A 20337-nucleotide genomic window follows, 5' to 3' on the forward strand; every position below is an offset into this window, starting at 1 on the left:
CATGCCCGGCTAATTTTTTAAGTTTAGTGGAGACAGGGTTTCACCATATTGGCCAGGCTGGTCTCTAACTGCTGACCTCATGATCCGCCTGCCTCATCCTCCCAAAGTGCTGGGATTACAGGTGTGAGCCACCGCGCCCAGCTTACAAAGACATTTCTTATGGAAAAACTTTACTAATTAGATTCTCAGTAACTGATAATCAATCTGGATAGAGATATTTATAAATAAAAGCTAATTTGTTAAGCAAATTATGATTTTTGACCATTTATATATAAGGAATAAAAAAACACAAGAGATTTAAAAAGCTAATATTTAAAATACTATTGGGACAGGCACGGTGGCTCACACCTGTAATCCCAGCATTTTGGGAGGCCAAGGTAGGCAGATCACTTGAGGTCAGGAGTTTGAGACCAGCCAGGTCAACATGGTGAAACCCCATCTCTACTAAAAACGCAAAAATTAGCCAGGCATGGTGGCGAACACCTGAAATCCCAGCTACTCGGGAGGCTGAAGCAGGAGAACCACTTGAACTAGCAGGTGGAGGTTGCAGTGAACTGAGATTGTGCCACTGTACCCCAGCCTGGGCAACCAAGAGAAACTCTGTCTCAAAAATATAAACATAATATAATATAGTATATTACTTATTGACTCATAGCTTTTTAGTTAAGATCACATGTAAAATATTATTTACAATTTACTTATGAGTAAATAAGTATAAATAAATGAACAAATCTGCAAGTCTTGACTTTGTGAACTGTTTAGTTCTAGAGATTCTATTAAGTTTTTTAAAAATTTCAATTAAAGAGAAATACTTGCACATATTAATCTTCATGAACACATGATAACATGGGTCCCTTTAGTTTATACTCAAAAGTGGACAAGCTTTCCCTCATTCCTGTATTCACATACACTCACTCTCCCTCTTCTCCCTGCCCTTTCCACAATGGTCAGTTAAGCTCTCAGCTGAACCTCCAGCTTATTTATGTTTTTTATTGCACTGAGTTTTATTATCTTTATTATTTCTTCCCTTATCCTTAAGTTTGATTTGCTGTTCTTTTCCAAGCTTCTTGAGTTGGAAGTTTAAATACTGATTATTTTCCTTTCTTTTCTAAAATATACATTGAAAGTGTGAATTTCCCTAGAGGGGAAACAGTGTTTAAAAATACTATTTTAGCTGCAACCTACAGGTTGTTATATGGCTTATCTTCATTATCATTCACTTCAAACTATCTTCTCATTTCCATTTTGATTCTTTTCTCTGATCCATCCATTACTTATAAGTATACTGTTCAATTTTCAGCCAACTGGAGATATCATGGTAATCATTTTTGTTATTTATTTCTAGCTTAATCCCATTGTCATCAGAGGACAAACTCTAAGTGACTTCAATATCTTGAAATTTATTGAAGTTTGTGGTCCAGCGTATGGTCATTTTGGTAAATTTTCCATGTACAGTTAAAAGATATATAAATTCTATCACTACAAGGTACAATGTTCTACATGTCTATACAGTAGTTTGTTCATAGATTGTTCAGATATTTTGTGATCTTATAGATTTTCTTGTCTCCCTGCTCTGCCAGCTACTGAAAAAGATATTTTAAAGTTTCCATTATTATTGTGGGTTTGTCTATTTCCTCTTTTAGTTCTACTCATTTTTGTCATATATTTTGAAAGTATGTTATTTCATGTAGGCCAATTAGAATTGATATTTTCCAAACAGAGTGACTTCTTTATCTCCATGAATCATTCCCTTCATTTCCAGCTTCTTCCTTTGTCCTGTGTCTAGTGCAGTATATGAAAGAACCACAGAAGTACTAAATGGTGTTATTGTCAATCAAAGAGTAGTTTTCCTCTCTCCTCTGTTAGGCAGACTGGGTGAAGGACTGATTACCTCAACCTAATCAGGAATTGATCTGGGTTAGGATTGATTATAACTTTTGTAATTTGAGTCCAGCTCTGGTTCACTCCTTTGCCAGGGTATATCTCCCCACAACACCCCCCACTAATTGGCAGTCTAATGAGTCTTTGACTCCTCAATCTGAAAAAATTATGAGAGATTTAGGTCTGCTCTCAGAAATTTTCAGCTTAGCTCTTTAGCTTTCCATCCCATAAAGCTTCAAAATGTCGCAAATAACTTAAGAGAGAAATTGGCCTTGTGCTCAAGGTCACTCAAGTTCTGAGTTGTGTCACTCTCGCTCCACATGATTGCCAAGATGTCTGTTGGTTTCTCCACCTCCTCACCAGCTTCTCACTAAAGTTGAGGCTGAATGCTCAGATTCCAGCTGTGGCCAGAATTAGTAAGTTCACCCAGGTGAGAGCAGTTGCAGATCTTCAGTATCAATTCACCATTCTCTCTTGGGCTTTTACCTCTTGCATGCTGTTTTTTCAAGCCCATTCTCCTAGCTCGTCTTTGTTTCCTAAGCATCAGAAGACTAAAAGGGATTTCACTTTGCCTTTCAGAAGCTTTCAGCCTAGCTCTTTAGCTCTTGGTGCAAATTCAAAATTCAGCAAATGTCCTATGAGAAAAATCTCTAATTTGTCGCCCTAGTCCCAGGCAATCACTAAAAGCTCCTCTAGTTTCTCTTTCTTCCAACAGGCCATGCCTCTGGGCTGAGTTGGTATCCCCCAAGGTGGGGAAAAAACAGTTCTAAAATGTTATGCTGACTCTGAAACTTAAATCCATCTATTTGTCTTTGCTTCCACAGTTCTGCGATGTCTTTTAAAATGCAATTATTTTATAATTTATCCAGATGTTAGTAGCAGCAGCAACACCCTGCCATGGCCCATTATATCCTACTTGGAAGTGGAAGTTAAATCATTACATGAAAAACCTGTATTTTTGATACTATGTACTACCCTTACCTGCAAGGCCAGGTTTCAGTCCTGGTTGCTTGTTTGTTTCATACATTTTCAATATAAAATTGGGGATTCCTGCTACAGTCTTTCCTTGGTCTGAGCGGGCACCTCCTTTTAATGCAGAGTGATATATCCCACGAGGCATATTCACCATTTCTTGCTTCACAAGTGATGTAAAAAATTCCTCCAAAGCTAAAAGAGGATAAAAGGAGACCAAAAGTAGAGTAAATACAATAAGCTAGAAGAGAAACATGCGTTCTTAACTCATATACAAACAACTAAGCTACATTTCTGGCCAAACCTTACATGGTAAAAAGAGACCTCTTGATATCTATCCCTTTCTTAGTCTTCCTCCAAATTAGAACATGGCACCAAGTTGCTCAAGCTTAATTCCTCTCTTTACCTCACTTATTACGTGTAATCCATTAGCAAGTCCTTCTGATTCCACCTTCAAAATCTACCCCAAATCCATCAATTTCTCTCCATTTTTCACTGCTATTTATCTACTTATTATCTTTTGTCCTCCTCATACAAACTAATGTAAAAACTAGTTTACTGAATTCTTTTCCTCTTGACCACCCTCTATAAACCTTCCTCTGCCCAGAGGCCAGAATTTTGTCATTCCTGTCCCTAACACCTTCCAGCTGCTTTTCACTGTGCATAAAATAAAATCACAACTTCTGACCATGATCAAGACCTTTTATAATCTAGCCCTGACTCCCCCTCAGAGTTAATGTCTAATACCCTACCTCCTTGCTATGTTGAAGTCACACTTACATATGGCCTCTTTCCATTCCTCAAAAACACAAAGTTGATATTTAAGTCAGTGACACTGCATTTGCTATCCCTTCCACCTGGAACATATCAGTCCCACATTTTCATGAGAATGGCTCCTTCTTATCATTTAAGTGTTTTCAGAAAAACCTCTTTCATAACTATCTATACTTAGCAATATTAGGACAATTATTTTAAAATGAGGTATTTGTCCACTATCTTTGCTTGTGTTCTTTCTAATTAAGCCCAAGATCTTTATCATTTGACATTTTACTTACTATATAATAACACAGAAATATGATGTCAGAAGACAACAGGATGTATAAACAAAATATTTGATAAGACTATAGGTTCATATTCAAATGTGATTTTCCTAAGGACCACTAGAGGTTGCCCAATACAGAAACAAACAAAAAAACAAAAAACATTAAAGCTAAACAAATCATATGTAGTGGAAAATGAAAAAAGAAAACCACTGCATGTGGCTCTTACAGAAACAAAAAGCAAGGGTCCACCTAACTGGAATTTCATTCTGAAGAGATCTATCTAAAAGTCTCCTTTAAATGACTATGATTAAATTAAAGGCAGCAAGAGCTCACTGGACCATCTATTATATACCCATTTCTGACAGGACCCTCCTAGATGCAATCAAGATTCTCCATTCAAAGCTCAAAAACACCAATATGTGACGTTTTCCATTTACTCCTTCTTATCTATCCTCTATCCTTCTCAACCCTGCTCTGTGCTCTGGAAAAACAGTCTTTAAAGAAAGGCATTAACAGGCTCCCATGTCCTCTGGCTTCTGGTTGGTTTCAACCATTGGAGTCACTGGCAGGACATCAAAGGGTGAAAACAGTGAAGTCAGGAGATGTATTCCCCAGACACAGGGCTTCTTGCAGGATTGCTACAGGTTGCCTGCATTCCTCTTCTGAAAGTCTTGACTCCCCTTAGGCACCCCTATTTATAATACAGATACTCTTTCTTCTTCCTCCCGTTATCTCTGTAGGCCAGAGACATTAAGCACTCTGAGACGGTTTACCATCTCTTGTGAGTTTCTCTTAACCTTGACAACACAACTGTAAATAGATTCTTTATTAAACTCTCTCCAATTACTCAATCTGAATGTATCCCCCACCCTTTCTTGTCATAACAGTGATCAATACATCATTTACACAAAACAGATGAGTAATATCCGATTGCAGGCCATGTACCCCAATTTCTGCATACACATACACAGGGACTGCTTCAAAGTGGGTATAATTATAGACTTTACAGAATGCAGCTATGAATCAACTGTTTGTGAGGGTAGAGGCACTATGATGAAAGAAAGTAATTTCATCCTTTCTCAGAAGGATCCTATTCTGGCAAAAGGTGAAACATGTCAAGGGGCAAGAACATATCTGCACATAGACTAACCCAGCAATGGAAGTTTTCTACTTACCAAGCTCTACAGTGAACTACAGATGTTTACCTAACACCAGCCCAGGGATTAATTTAAATGAGGATAAGATGCCAGGAGGCTAAGTGTAGTTGATGTATAGAGCTTCATCTTCCCGTAAATACTAAGTTAGCAACTAGAATTTTTCCCGTTGCTTTTGAGCTTTCCCCAATCTCTTTCTTACCAATGACCAGATGGGAATTTAAAAAGAAGCTGAAAATTCGTAGGACACAAAGTGTCAGATATAAATTCTCAAAACAACCCAAATGTCCTCAACAGCTGAATGGATCAACAAACTGTGTTACATTCACACAATGGAATGCCAGCCAGCAATAAAAAAGAAAAAACAATTGATACAGGTAACTATTTGGAATAAATATAAAAAACTAGTGCTAATAATAATCCCAAAAGACACAGTCCCACACACCATAATCCCAAATGCTGAAATTCTGGAAGATCAAAATCCCTTAAGTCTAAACTTCCTAACATCTAAAATCCCCAAAATCACAATCCCAAAAGGTTAAAATCCCAAATGTTGAAATCCTGAAAGCCTAATCCTGGGAAGGGAATTAGTGCATTTTCAGTTGTACACAGGATAGTTGCATCTGTTAGGCAGAACTATTACCTTGTTACTATCTTTATTTGGAAGTTAAGGAGATGTGTATGGGTGCCAGTTGACGAGGGGTGAACTTGTGAATTTAAGTGTCAACGTGGCTGGCTTAAGGAATACCTAGAAACCTGGTAAAGCATTATTTGGGGTTGGGGGTTGTGAGGGTATTTCCAGAGGAGATTAGTATGTGAGTCTGAGTAGTGTACGGGGGAGATCTGCCCTCAATGTTGATGGGCACCATCCGATTGTCCAGAGACCCAGAGAGAACAAATACAGAAGGTGAACTCTCTGTGAGAGCTGGGACAGGCTTCTGCTGCTGCTTTTGGACATCAGAACTCCAGGCTCAACAGCCTTTAAACTACAGGACTTTCACCAGCAGCCCCCTGGGTCCTGAGGCTTTTGGCCTCAGATTGAGAGTTACACCACCCACTTCCCAGGTTCTGAAGCCTTCAGACTTGAATGGAGCCACACTACCAGAATCCCAGTCTCCAGCTTGCAGATAGTCTGTCACACAACTTAGCTACTGTCATCATGTAAGCCAATTATCCTAATCAGTCCCCTCTCATATATCTATATACATGTCCTATTGATTCTGTCTTTCAGAAGAAATGTGACTAAAATAGATTTGGTATTGGAGAAGTCAAATACCATTCCTTCTTACTATATTCCTTACAACAGAGTGGAAGAGATATGAGAAATTGTTCTCTCACAAAAAGGGGTTGTGATAAGTTATGTGTACAAGGCTACTTAATGGTGAAAGAAGTTTGAAAGTTAATTATTATTGATGCTGCAAAAGCAGAAAATTGCTTATTTCCAATGGCTGAGCAATAACCAGACTTTCAGATGGAGAATATATACTCACCAAATTTCTAGACCACAACCACTCTCCAAATACAAGTACAGTTCACATTTTGAAGATCACAGAAATGAAAACGCAGGCAAAAAACACAAGAAATCTCCCCTGCCAAATTATTTAATCATGTACAACTTCCGCCCCTTCACACATAGTGCCAATTTGCTATGCTATGTATTTCGTTTTTGCATCTTTTCTGATACTGGAAGTACAAATTGTATAAAGACTTCTAAAGAGTTCTAATTGGTTATATGCATTTTTTTTACAAATATGACTCCACAAAAGTGCATTATCACAACACTGACTTTGTGTGTAAGTATTGTATATGTATGTAAAAATGTTGAAACTTCCTAAGTAGAGATGTCATTTTTGTATATCTGCATTTGTGAAACATAAAATATCTCGAGATCTCAATTCTCTGAGTGACTGCATAAAGAGTGGTAACCCATTGGGGTTTTTGTTTGTTTGTTTGTTTCTTGAGATGGAGTCTCTCTGTTGCCCAGACTGGAGTGCAGTGGTGCAATCTCGGCTCACTGCAACCTCTGCCCCAGGTTCAAGCGATTCTCTTGTCTCAGCCTCCCAAGTAGCTGGAATTACAGGTGTCTGCCACCATGCCCGGCTAATTTTTGTATTTTTGGTAGAGGCAGGGTTTCACCATGTTGGCCAGGCTGGTCTCGAGCTCGAGGTTTTCGACTGATTTTGTCAAAAGACTTCAGTTGTGCATCAGAGTATTTCCGGTGACTGCAGTTACAAACCTGGGAGCCCACAACCACCAGTCATAGTGAAAAGCATTTATACATATTGTTTTGAGGGCTATTTGTTTATGAATACAGTTCATCTGCTCATAATTGTTAGATTGTGGCTGTTGTTAGTATACCTGTTTATGACTGCAAAAATATGTACATTACTTTGCCTATTTTATTGTGTAAAGTGATCTATGAAGTGCTCTGCTGTGTTTTTATGTTTCTCAAGTAAATTGCCTTTTAAAATGTAAATATACATCTTTTAAAGAACATTTTATTATTTTTCTAGAATTACATTTTTGAGATTTCAGAATTGTGATTTTCAGGATTTTAGACTTCAGATATTTTAATCTTCCAGAATTTCGGCAATTACAATTATGCTGTTCGGGATTTGGTCTTTCAGGGTGATGGCCCAAACCCCTCAAGGACACTTGACGGGGAAAGAAATAGCTAATCCCTTAAGTTTATATACTGGAGGAAAAAACCCTATAAAATTCAAATCGGTCTATAGTTTAAGTTAGTAATATTGTGCCAATGTCAATTTTCTGGTTTTAATATCATACTATGGTTATGTGAGATGTTATCAACAAGAGCACCAGGTCAAAAAAGGTACACAGAACTCTCTAAACTGTTTTTGCAACTTCTTGGAAGAGTAAAATTATTTCAAACTATTTTTTAATAATCAATAGCAGTAACATCTCTATTTAAATAACGCAAATTCCTGGATTCACTTTACAGCTGCTTTTGTGTTCATTTGAAAGGAATTAAAAGGAGAAAGGGGCAGGATTCACTTAAATTCAGCACAACCCACTTTTCTGTCTGTAGCATTTGGTGACTAATATATATCATTCATCCTGTGCATTTTAGGGTATATATTCCTAAGGCTGGTGCCTTTTTCCTGGTTCTTTTTCTAGTTCTGTAATAATCAAAGGGACACTTTTTATACTTCTCTAATAATCAACGAAAAAATGTCCATGGTGACAGTTTGCCAACATAGCATCTAGATCACCCACCTCACTCAAATTACTAAATTTTCTCAAACAAATACAGTTGTCGATCTCAACTCTTCCCCTTCTTTCTCAATCGAAGGCACTGAGAACCACCAAGGACAAACAATGTAGAAGAGCCAGGTAATAGCCATCATAGCACTGCACATTCTGTACTGAGAGGACAAACAACAGCACCCCTTGGCAACAAATATTCCCCCACTTCTCTTTCTAACACCAGAGACTGTGATGGGGGATACATGTACAAGTGAAAAAAAAATCATTTAAAAAGCCCCAAAGGACTTCTGACTCTAGGTTATTTCAGGTTAAAGAAAGAACTTTGGATAACTGAAGGCTTTTTCCTTCCTTGGACTCATGTTAACTTCAGGGAGGTCTTAGACTCTGAAAAGCTAAGAGGTAGGAAGTGGGGAAGAACAGAAGAGAGGAAGAGTGAACAAGTCTTTGAGGCTTCTTTCTAGATATCAGGAGAAGAGAAAAGGCGAACTCTTTGTCTAACTTGGCCATTCAGTTTTCCCTAATAAAAGGAGGCAGGGAACTGTAAAAGGAGCTTTGTCTAGAAATAAATAGTATATATTTGGCTGAATTTCACAGGAATTTCCATGTGGGATGAAACCAGAGGAAAAAACTTCCAACATTACAGGCTAGTATGGTTATGACTGAGAAGATAAAATGACATTTCTTGTTTTCATTGAACTCCATTTCCAGAAATTAAAGTTTTACATCCATGAACATTCAAAGTAGAATTGTAACAAAACTAAGCAAGATGTTGTCTAATACTGAAAAGCTACTTAATCACAATAAATCACTTGAGGAATTTGTAAATAACTTTTTAATGATCAGAAAATAACATTCAAAATAAAATAATGTAAGTTCCTAATCACAGTCCACAATCAAACATATTTTTCAAATGGTATCGTCTACCATTTCTTGGGTAGGGCATATAGTAATAGGGGCAAGTGAGTACTTCTAAACACAATATACCTATAGAATAATTACCACATATAAGCATTAGAATACTCTTTTTTTTTTTGAGACACCTACGCTGTCACCTAGGCTGTCACCTAGGCTGGAATGCAGTGGCATGATCCCAGCTCCCTGCAACCTCCACCTCCCAGCTTCAAGTGATTCTTGTGCCTCAGCCACCCAAATAGCTGGAACTACAGCATGCACCACCACACCAGGCTAATTTTGTATTTAACTCCTGACCTCAAGCAATCTGCCTCTCTCAGCCTCCCAAAGTGTTGGGATTACAGGCGTGAGCCATCATACCCAGCCTACTTTTTAAAAGATAAAGGCCCTATAAGCTTTACATCAAAGCTGAATGACCATACAATTTGATCCATCTTTTAAAAGCATTAATTTATAGCTCTGAAATAAATATCAGTAACATCTTTGGCATAACTCTATAGAAAGAATAAATGTATAATAATGAAACTACCCAGTAAATCTCTGAATAGTCTAATGATCTTTTCACTTGGCTTATGTAAGAAAGAAGTATTATTTAAATCAATGACCTAGAGTACCAGTGCAAATTCATCTTGTGGAATACATTTAGCCTTTTAAATGAATTTTAATTATCTGTGAACACAATTGTTTACACTAGTTTTCTTGTTCAATCCTACTCAGATGTAACATTTTTTCATATGATTGAAACACCATACTACCTCAAGCTGTTTCGATAGAACAGATGGGTACATTTAACATTCTGGTTAAAAAATAAGCACATAAGGTTAAACTATAGTATGTACCTATCACAAAAGAATACAATCAGACAAATCGAACCACTAAAAAATGCTAGCTTCTCTACTACCAAATAGGAGTCACCTGGTAAAACCAAAGGGGGAGTGAGTGACAACAGTTTGAGATAGCAAGAGCCAGGAACTGAAAGATCCACATCCTCATCATCTTCATCGTCATCTAATTCTTCAGGAATGGGAATTTCTGGTCTTATCTGAAATGATAAGTGAAAAGATCATAGAGAGGATAATAATAAAACATTATGCAAAATCTTTTCTGTATCCTTTTTTGTGACAAGATTTTAAAATTTTGTTAGACTCCATCACTCTATAACATAAAAGACCATTGAAATTAATTTTTTTAAAATCTATTCATTTTCTAGATTAACTAAATGGTCATGACTCTAGTCATCTTACTAGATACAATCTCAGATCTGTATAAAAAGCTAATGTTAATACAGTAAATCACTGTAAGCCAGTATAAGCAATGATTATTATAGAAAACTAATAAAATTCTATACCATCCAAAAATAAAATGCAAACACTGACATACTCAATATATTTAAATTCTATAGCTCATAGTTAGATATTTGCCTTGTCTGAACACTTTTTAAAAAATTTGTGATTCTAGTCATACGTCCATGACAGAGCTTAAAATCTTCCAGTAGAATATACAGTAGAGCTCAGGGAACAACAGAATGCTTTAGTTGACTTTTTTTTTAAGACTTGGCAGTTTGTTGCTGTGGAATACAAAAACACTAAAATCTGTAATTGTTAGCTGTACATTATTGTGTCTAATTTGCATTTTGAAGATTTGTGTGGCTGCTCTTTGATTAGTCAGGTTTGTTTGAACCAAAAATTAAAAATGTAAAAAGATTTCCACATTGTTTTCACAAGATATAACTGTTAAGCAATTAATTACATTTTTAATACCTTCAATGACACTCTATCATAATGTCCACATGGAGATAATTAAGCATTAGGGGAGGAAATCAAAATATATAAAAGTGGTTTCTATAACCATAAAGTGCCAGAATCCAGTCATTACCATTAGCCTGTATCCCAGAGTTATTTTTAGAAATAATTAACAATTCCTGCAGACTGCCTTCTTCATAGGTCCCCAAAGCACTGTTCCATTTAGGGAGTGCACTGATTCAGGATTCTTGCAGGGGGGTAGAAGAAACAGAAAAGAAATGCTTCTCTTAAAATAATCTCAACTCCAATGAAGCCTTTCAACCATAACTAGTGTTCTCTTCACTAGTGAAGGAGAAGTGAAAGCAACCTGACTACCCGAGCACTGTCCAAGACAAGATTTAATTCAGATTCAGTATTAAGTACCTAATTCTCAGAGGGCAGAATCAGCCATACTTACAGAGATAACTATCAGGTATACTCTAGATAGGGTATGAAAGCGTCTGTGGAAATCACTGCATATCAGAGAAACTCTGGCATGTTCGCGAACCTTTTGATTCTGACCAGGAGGGTTTTTCAAGTGTCTAGTCTGTGTGCATACTCACAGTCTTCCAGGTTTACTCTCATTGAGAGTTGTCTTAAAGATTCTAAACAATCCTAGTGGCCTAAAAAGTCCTGAGAAAGAAGTTGGTTCTGAGTTCTTCTGCCTTGCTTCCTGACATTTTACACATCATAGTAATGTGGGAAAACAGAAAAATAGAGTTACTACATGGCCTAGGAGTTTCACTCCTAGGTATATAACCAAGAGAAATGAAAATATATGATCATGCAAAAGCTTGCATACAAATGTTCATAGGATTATTATTTATAATAGCCTCAAAACATTCATGCAGCCCAAACGTTCATCAATTGATGGAATATATAAACAAAATATAGTATAAATCCATACCATGAAATATTATCGAGCCACAAAAAGGAATAAAGTACAAATACATGCTACACATGAAAGAATCTTGAAAACACTATGATAAGTGAAGAAAGCCCGTCACAAAAGACCACATCCTGTATGCTTCCATTTATAGGAAAGGTCCAGAATAAGCAAACTTACAGAGGCAGAAAGCAGATTAGTGGTTGCTTAGGTCTTGGAGAGGGAATGGAGTAATGGAGACTGACTGCTGAGAGAGTTTCTTTTAGGGGGGAAAATGTTCTAAAATTAGATTGTGGTTGCTCTGTGATTAGTTGCACAATTGTTTCAATATACTAAAACCACTAAATTGCATACTTTAAAGGGTAAGTTGTACAGTATATGAATCATATGTCAATAAAGCAAGCAAGCAAGAAAGAAAAGAAAAGAGAAAAGAAAGGAAGGAAGGAAGGAGCTAGGGAGGGAGAGAGGGAGGGAGGAAGGTATGTAGGCATGCAGAAGAAGAGGAGGGGGAGGGGAAGAGGAGGGGAGTAGAATGAAAAGAGTAAGGCGGGTGGGGAGTCGGGGAAAAGTCACTGCCACCACCAGAGGAACCTTAAAGTGCTGTGCAAACTATGTCAAATGACCAAATGCTTCCAGAATTATTTAGTATAAAAGGGATATGATCATTTCTGTACAACTTTTATCCTATCCTCCTATCCTGTCCTTCTGTGCAGTCAACCTAATTACTTAATACGAGTCACTGCACCTGGGTCATCAATATTTTTAAGAGCCACTAAAGAAAGAGTTACCAGATTGCGGATAAAGCAAACTGACCAACCCATCAATCTTAAATTGTCTAATTTCATATTCACGTAACTGTGTGCTATATTAATTTATCTTCTATGCAGTGAATAGCATATGTCTGCATCTCAAATGTGCATAAATTTTAGCAAAGAAATTACAATTGTATTATAATTTAAGAATAGATTATATACTATATGTATTTATAATGGTATGATCACTCCTTCAATTTTGTTTTCTAATAGGTGAGCTGATTCTCCTGGACAAATTAGCACTTATTATTTATTACATTTTGGTTCCATTAAATTTCCTTTCTCCTCTGATCACTTCTTTTTTTTTAAATTTTTTTTATTTTATTATTATTATTATACTTTAAGTTTTAGGGTACATGTGCACAATGTGCAGGTTAGTTACATATGTATACATGTGCCATGCTGGTGTGCTGCACCCATTAACTTGTAATTTAGCATTAGGTATATCTCCTAATGCTACCCCTCCCCCCTCCCCCTACCCCACAACAGTCCCCAGAGTGTGATGTTCCCCTTCCTGTGTCCATGTGTTCTCATTGTTCAATTCCCACCTATGAGTGAGAACATGCGGTGTTTGGTATTTTTTTTTTAATTTTTTATTTCCATAGGTTATTTGGGAACAGGTGGTGTTTGGTTACATGAGTAAGTTCTTTACTCCTCTGGTCACTTCTTAAAAGAATTATTTGTTCTACCTTCCCTAGGCTACTACCAGTCTTTCCCCCTGGTTGTGTGCAACAATTTAATAAGGTCAATGCGAGTAAAACTATAGAGAATCAAGAGAACTCAGTTGAAAGAATTCCTGTTAAGGTTATAAAATTTTGGCAATAATATTATATTAGCTGCTAAAACACTCAGAAAAATAAAACTGCATATGTATCTATTAGGTTGGCGCAAAAGAAAAAAACTGCAATTACTTTTGTGCCAACCTACTAAAACACACACACACCCCACCAACAAAAACAACCTGCCTATTATAACTAAGCTTTGTTAAAAAACTTAAATGGAAAGTCAAAAATGATAATTTACTTTTTTTTTTTTGAGACAGAGTCTTGCTCTGTTGCCTGGGCTGGAGTTGTAGTGGCATGCTCTCAGCTCACTGCAACCTCCACCTCCAGGGTTCAAGCAATTCTCCTGCCTCAGCCTCCCGAGTAGTTGGGATTACAGGCCCCGCACCACCACTCCCAGCTAGTTTTTGTATTTTTAGTAGAGACGGGGTTTCACCTTGCTGGTCAGGCTGGTCTCAAACTCCTGACCTCTAGTGATCTGCCTGCCTTGGCCTCCCAAAGTGCTGGGATTACAGGTGTAAGCCACCACACTCAGCTGATAATTTACTTTTAAAACTTGCTTCAAATTGAATATAGATACTCCTTGATTCATGATGGGGGTTATGTCCCAATAAACCCATCGTAGGTTGAAAATGTCAGAAGACAAAAATACATTTAACACACTTAACCTATCAAACATCATAGCTTAGCCTAACATACCTTAAGTGTGCTCAGAACACTTACATTAGCCTACAGAAGGGCAGAAACATCTGGTAACACAGAACACTATAGAATATCAGTTGTTTACCCTTGTGATTCAGTGTGATTGGGAGCTGCGATCTGATGCTGTTGCCTAGCATCACAAGAGAGTGGTTTACCACATATCTTAGCCTAGCCTGAGAAAAGATCAAAATTCAAAATTCGAAGTACCATTTATACCTAATATGTATCACTTTTGCACCATCATAAAGTTGAAAAATCGTTAAGTCCAACCATTGTAGTTGGGGACCATCTGTACTGGAAAGTGTATCCCACAAAATGCCTCACTGGGTTCTGAGCCGGATAACCTTTCAATCAACTTTCTGTGTCTGTAACCTATGGAAATCCAAGAGTTTGTGCATAAACAGAGAATTTTATTTGGAACATGTCAAGTATCTGCATAAATTATTCAGTTAAAAAGAGAAACAGCTTCTGATGAATGCAGTGACATTCACTTTAAATCAAAGCCAAACGGGTTACACCATATTTATACCAACCCTGAATGCATAATCAGTTCTTTTATATTATTTCTAAAATTAACCCTAGAAATCAAGAAAACAAGTTTAATTTTTAAATAGGTGAATGTTTTTTAATGAAACCAAGTCAGAGAGAAAAGTCAGTGTCTTCTACCTAAATGTTTATCCATTACTGATTCTTTTAACAAGGAAACTTCTCCACAGTTTTTTTGTTTGTTTTTTCTTTCGGGGAGGTGTGCTAAAGAAGACAGGGGAAGTGTAACTAGCTTTTATAAAAACAGAAAAAATAAAAGCTAAAAGGGAAAAATCATTCTTATCTATCTTTCAACATGAGAATCAACATGTCCTCAAAGAAGTCCCCTGAAATTTTGGAACCAATTTTAGATCTGTGTGCTTTAAGTGATTAACAATGATCCTGTTACAAACCAACAAAATATATGCATTCAGTCAACATCCTCAGCTCTTCAGATAGGACCTAGCACTTAGTGTATACCAAATAAATTATTATTAAACCAATGCAAGTATTACATGTCCATCACCTCTAATCCCACAGAAATTCTTAATAACAAATGACAAGAAAGATGAATTCATCAACATGGTATTCAAATTCTTAACTCATATTATTGTATCTCATTCAGCTCTACCATCTATCCAGTACATTACCTTAAATGTACTGTTTCATTCAACCCTAAATCTTTGTTCTAATATCTGCCAATCCTCTTACTCTTTTTGTTCTACCAGTCTGTTAACTTTCAACAAGTTATACAACATAAATTGATGTTCAGCAATCAACAAGAAATATTTAAGTAAATTTAAAGAAAATCAGTACTTTAAAAAGTAGCTGAATTATAATTCACAAAGTAGCCACATTTGTAAGGATATCTTATATATATATTTTTTAGCTCTACTTGAAATTCACAATGGGCTCAAAAGTTTATTCCACAGGTTTCCATAGGTAAGAAGAGAGAATATGGACACACTTTCACTGGAAAAATAGGTAACCTTAAGTCTTGTGTGTAAACCAATTGCCCTTAGGGCAGAGTAATGTCTGTCAACAAAGAAGAATCTTAGTTTTTACGTTACAGAAGTCCCACTTGACAGGAACTTCCAAAACATTTGAAAATACATTTTTATAGAAAAATGAGCTGCAGTTTCACATCACTGTTTTATAGTGTCACATCTACAAAACTAAGGTGAAGCACCGACCAGGCTGTATCCTTAGCCTTTGGGAACTTGTTTGGGATATGAACACATTGAACACTTTCTGGACTTTTAGTCTTTAGGTGTTCGAACAGCCAAACTGAAATGTAGCAATCAATGAAAAGAAGAAGAATGCATAGTGTGGTCTTAGAAGCAATGATTCTCCATAAAGAGATAGGTCCTCAGTATCAGAAGCTGGGGTCAGAGTGAGGAAGACTCTTTCAAACCACTTACACCCCTCATCTCAACCTCAGTTCAGAATATCCACTGCAGTGAGCTATTGTTACTTTTTGGAGTGGGTCATATCCCAGAAGGGGATTAGGGCAAGAAAAAAAAAAAAAAGCTGAAAAGCGTAGCTACAAAAGGATAAGCCTTATAGCTTTCCTTTATAGCTCTTTCCACTCTGATGCTGAAAACCCGAACATATATAGAAAACCCCAACTCTAAGTACGTTTACCATTTATGTTGGAAGATATAAAGAGCTATTTATGGCTATTCAGGGATCAAAGAGTTTAGAAGAGTTAGATTAAGGAAGTAGCTAACATTTGGCTGAGTATAGCACTTATAAACTCTTGCAAACATAATTGGAAATTGAATATAAATCCAAAATCAGAAAAAAAAATAAACATGTCAATATTTTAAAAAGTAGAGACTAAATGTCAAGAGTATGCTGGAGTTATTTAATAAAAGCTATTACTCAAGCTGGAATATTTTAGGAACAAAAGGTAAAAATAAGGGTAATTTTTATGCTGTGATTTAAATGAATAATTGCCTATTAAAAACAAGAATAAAAGGTACCTCTCCAGATGCTGTAGCTAATCTATTGGCAGGTGTTTGCATATGAAATTTACATGTAGCTTTTTTCCTTTTTCTTTTCTGTTTTAAAGCAACAATGGGTATTGCTAGTCACCATAATGCAGTCTGAAGTCCCATCTTTTTTAATTGTATGAGTCATAACACATCTTTACCTAAGTTTTCCCATTTGTGATCACTGCATGACAAGCGGTCAATCTATCTTTGTAAGTCCTCAATGACACAGGAAATCCTGCCTGCCTTAGGAATTGGTTTTACAGCAGCCTATTTTCAATCCTTTTTATATCGCGGCTCCAATTCAATTCAGTAAACAGAAATTTGCCTGGTTCCTACTGGCATCTAATCTCAGTATAAACGCAATCCAGAAGAAAAAGGCAAACCCATTTTAATGCCTGAGGATCCCAAGGAATTCACACCAAACCTTCTTGCCACGTAACCTCAAAGACAGATTCTGAGTAATGTTACATGTAACTTCATCTAACACAATGTCTGCTTGACACTTCAGAGGCATTCAATAAACATCTGTATGCATTTGAATTCATAGTGGCACTAAATAAGAAATCAGATATTTAACCCCTTAATAGGATCTACTAATTTAAAGCTGATTACAATAGGCAGATACTAGAAGAGGTTATATGTTTTTAGTTTAGTCTAAAAACTAAGATAATATACAATCATGCCATCTGCAAACAGGGACAATTTGACTTCCTCTTTTCCTAATTGAATATCACACTATGTGTTAACCCTTAAAAGATAGTGATACTTTCTTCATCCAGTTTTCTGGAGCTACCTATATACCATTCACAGATACTAAAAAAAAGCAGATTTTTTCATATGGCATCCCATTGTTTATCACAAATAGAGATCTTTGGCTGCACAGGTGGTATAAAATCTTAGTCTATGAAGGCCATGCTTGGATTAAAGTCCAGGATGGCATACTAATTAGGCAAAGTGATCCCTATGAGTGACTCAGATCTGGAGCAAGCCATATACCCAGTCACCTTAAGAAGATTTCATTTGCATCATAGGTGTCTTCCATCTGCTTCAAACCTCTACAGTCTTTTACAGATAAACAAATAATGGGTATGAATTTGTATCTTGCATGGACAACAAATCTAGGGTTACGGATATATTCATCAGGTAAGTATCTCCTAAGATGAGAGAGAAAAAGTTGTAAACCCTAGCAAATTAAGAAATACCAGTGAGAAAGCAGATATGCCCACCTTTTCAGGCAGATGAAGAATGGTGTGTTCTCCTGCACTAAAGTTGGCCAGGGATCTATATGCAGCATTTGCTACAATTGGGTCCTAGATAGGGTAAAAAAAAAAAAGCAAGCAAACAAAAAAAACACAACATACATTAAACATCAAATCTGGAGGGGGAAAGAAACCTTCCCTCACCAATCCCAAAGTTCTACAGTCAGTGCTTTGAAAACGGTATTAAAGCTTTGCCTAGCTAAAAGGATATTTACTAGCAATTTCAAAAGAGAGATCGAGAAATGTAATCCTCGTTTCAAAAGAAAATATTGCAAAAAAAAGTGAAAGGGTCTGTGAAGGGAAGTAAGAACAACTGGAAAAAATTATCAGCATTAAACATTTTTCTGGAGAATATGCCCAATTAAAAATGGGCAAGGAGATCAAAAATACTAAATTTTTATCCTAGTTTGAACATTAAATATAAAGTAACTCATAATTGCTCAAGTCTCCATGAAGTAGTATGATTTAGCAGAAGGAGAATAAGGAGTTACTGTCTGATAGGCCTAGGTTTGGATTCCGATTCTCCACCTATTAATAGGGCAAGTTAGCCTTTTTGGAATCTAAGCTCATTCATCCATGAGTTAGGTATAACATCACCAGCAGTCTCTATATATAATCCTTGATTGGAAACAACATCTAAAAAATGGACTGGACTTTTTGTTTGTTTGGTATGCTTGTTGGTGGGGAAGGGGCAAATCAGGAAAGGGGAAAGACCATATAAAAATATAAGATAATATCAACAGTTCCTCTTCCCATCTGTCAGATTCACCAAGTATTAAGTGCACTTTATGGTAAAAATGTATTAATGGGCATAAATTGAGCATAATTTTTAAAACCAAAACTTATGAATAATCGCTTTTTTTAAAAATTGGGAACCCATTATTTCAAGGCAGTTGTACTTTTTATCCTAAGAGTCTTATTTTACAAATGTCAAAATTATTTCCTTAGCTTTGTTCTGATTCACTGACAAGCCTTGTGATAGTACCTCGTTTTGAGTATGAGTCCAGAGGAAGCTGAGGACTTGAACTTTAAAATTCTGAAAAGTTAACAAACAAAAGAATAAATTGTTAAGACCAAGCTAAAACTGAGAGTAAATAATCCAAAGTAGCAAATAATGAAAATTAAGTCACTTTTAAAGTAACACCACCAGAAATTCACTTAATGTGTATTCACCCATCATTCATAAAATGTAAATATTCAGAAACAAACTCGTCTTCTAAGCACATGGATATTTTAAACACATTAAGATTTTAAGATAATGAAATTTAGAAACCTAACCATTTCTTGCTCTTAGTCCCTTCAAGTACTAACAGAAATGTCACTCTTTCATGCCACTGTTCTAGCCTACCCAGAAGAGAGTTTTCCTTTCTCCCCGTGGTCATACGGCACATGGCACACCTCAGCATCTAGCATGACTAATTCACTCGAGGTTGTACAATACTTAAGGCAGTGACTGCGTTTTTTTCATTTCAAAGACCTAAACCACAGAGCCCACACAGTTCCTCAAAGATGACAAATGTGTAATAAATAATTGATTAAGCATAAAAGCCATTTACCTTCCAACAGTCGGTGGTCTTCTTCATTGCCACCACATCTAACTTTTTGCCCCTCTAAATCATATTAGGTTCCTCTATACCTCCTTGCCTTTGCATATTCTAGTCCCCAAACTTCAATGGGAACCAACAGTATATTAATTCTTCCAGTTCCAAGTCCAATAGCACAAATAATTTCCTTGGATTCTTGCTAAGAATGTTTGTCATTTTCTCTACCACACTCTCATTGCCCTTTAATTAACTGTGCTCATCAAATGTTATTATAATTATCATCACTCATATCTATCTCCTTTACCTACTTTTGAGCTTCTAGAAGGCAGGGACTGACAACATGGTATAATACAAAAACAAAGGATATGAAACTAGAAAGTCCTGGATTCAGACATCAGCTTTCACTTAGCTTTTTACCTACAGTCTTGGTCAAGTTACTTGCCTAGAACATAGCAGATACTCAATAAATATTTGTCAAATAAATAGGCCTCTCAAAGGTTTAGTTTCTGTAACAATACAATAAAAAATGATACCTTCCTATCAGAGATTAGAACTAATTGGTATAAACTAGTAAGAGTGTTGGGGATTGAATAGGTACTCAAAAATAGGGTTGACTATATTTATTAGTATCTCTAAGACCTAGCGCAGTTTTAATAAATATATTCTGATTCAATGAATAAGTGAAGCAAGCACTGTGCAAAGCAATTCAGAAAATACACTATAATTAAATCATGGACTCTATTTTCAATAAGCCTATAGTTGAATGGGGAAAATAATATATGCATACATATACCTGTAGTATAAAATAGAATAAATGTTCTTAGAACAGTATAAAGAACTTTGGGAACAAAAGACTCCA

General features: G+C 36.3%; 1 protein-coding gene across 4 annotated transcripts in view; it reads right to left on the minus strand.

Annotated features, from left to right (window-relative positions):
• FOCAD (focadhesin) overlaps positions 1-20337 on the minus strand; it is a 312606-nt gene that overhangs the window by 113411 nt on the left and 178858 nt on the right. For all 4 annotated transcript variants that reach the window (XM_019034046.4, XM_063696326.1, XM_055351762.2 and 1 more), the window contains 4 exons: positions 18920-18970; positions 17902-17985; positions 10106-10232; positions 2863-3048 (listed from right to left, as the gene is read on the minus strand). In XM_019034046.4, coding sequence (XP_018889591.3) covers positions 2863-3048; positions 10106-10232; positions 17902-17985; positions 18920-18970 — 448 coding nt within the window. The remainder of the gene's footprint in view (positions 1-2862; positions 3049-10105; positions 10233-17901; positions 17986-18919; positions 18971-20337) is intronic.

Source organism: Gorilla gorilla, chromosome 13 (assembly GCF_029281585.2).
Source record: "Gorilla gorilla gorilla isolate KB3781 chromosome 13, NHGRI_mGorGor1-v2.1_pri, whole genome shotgun sequence".
Lineage (NCBI taxonomy): Eukaryota > Metazoa > Chordata > Mammalia > Primates > Hominidae > Gorilla > Gorilla gorilla.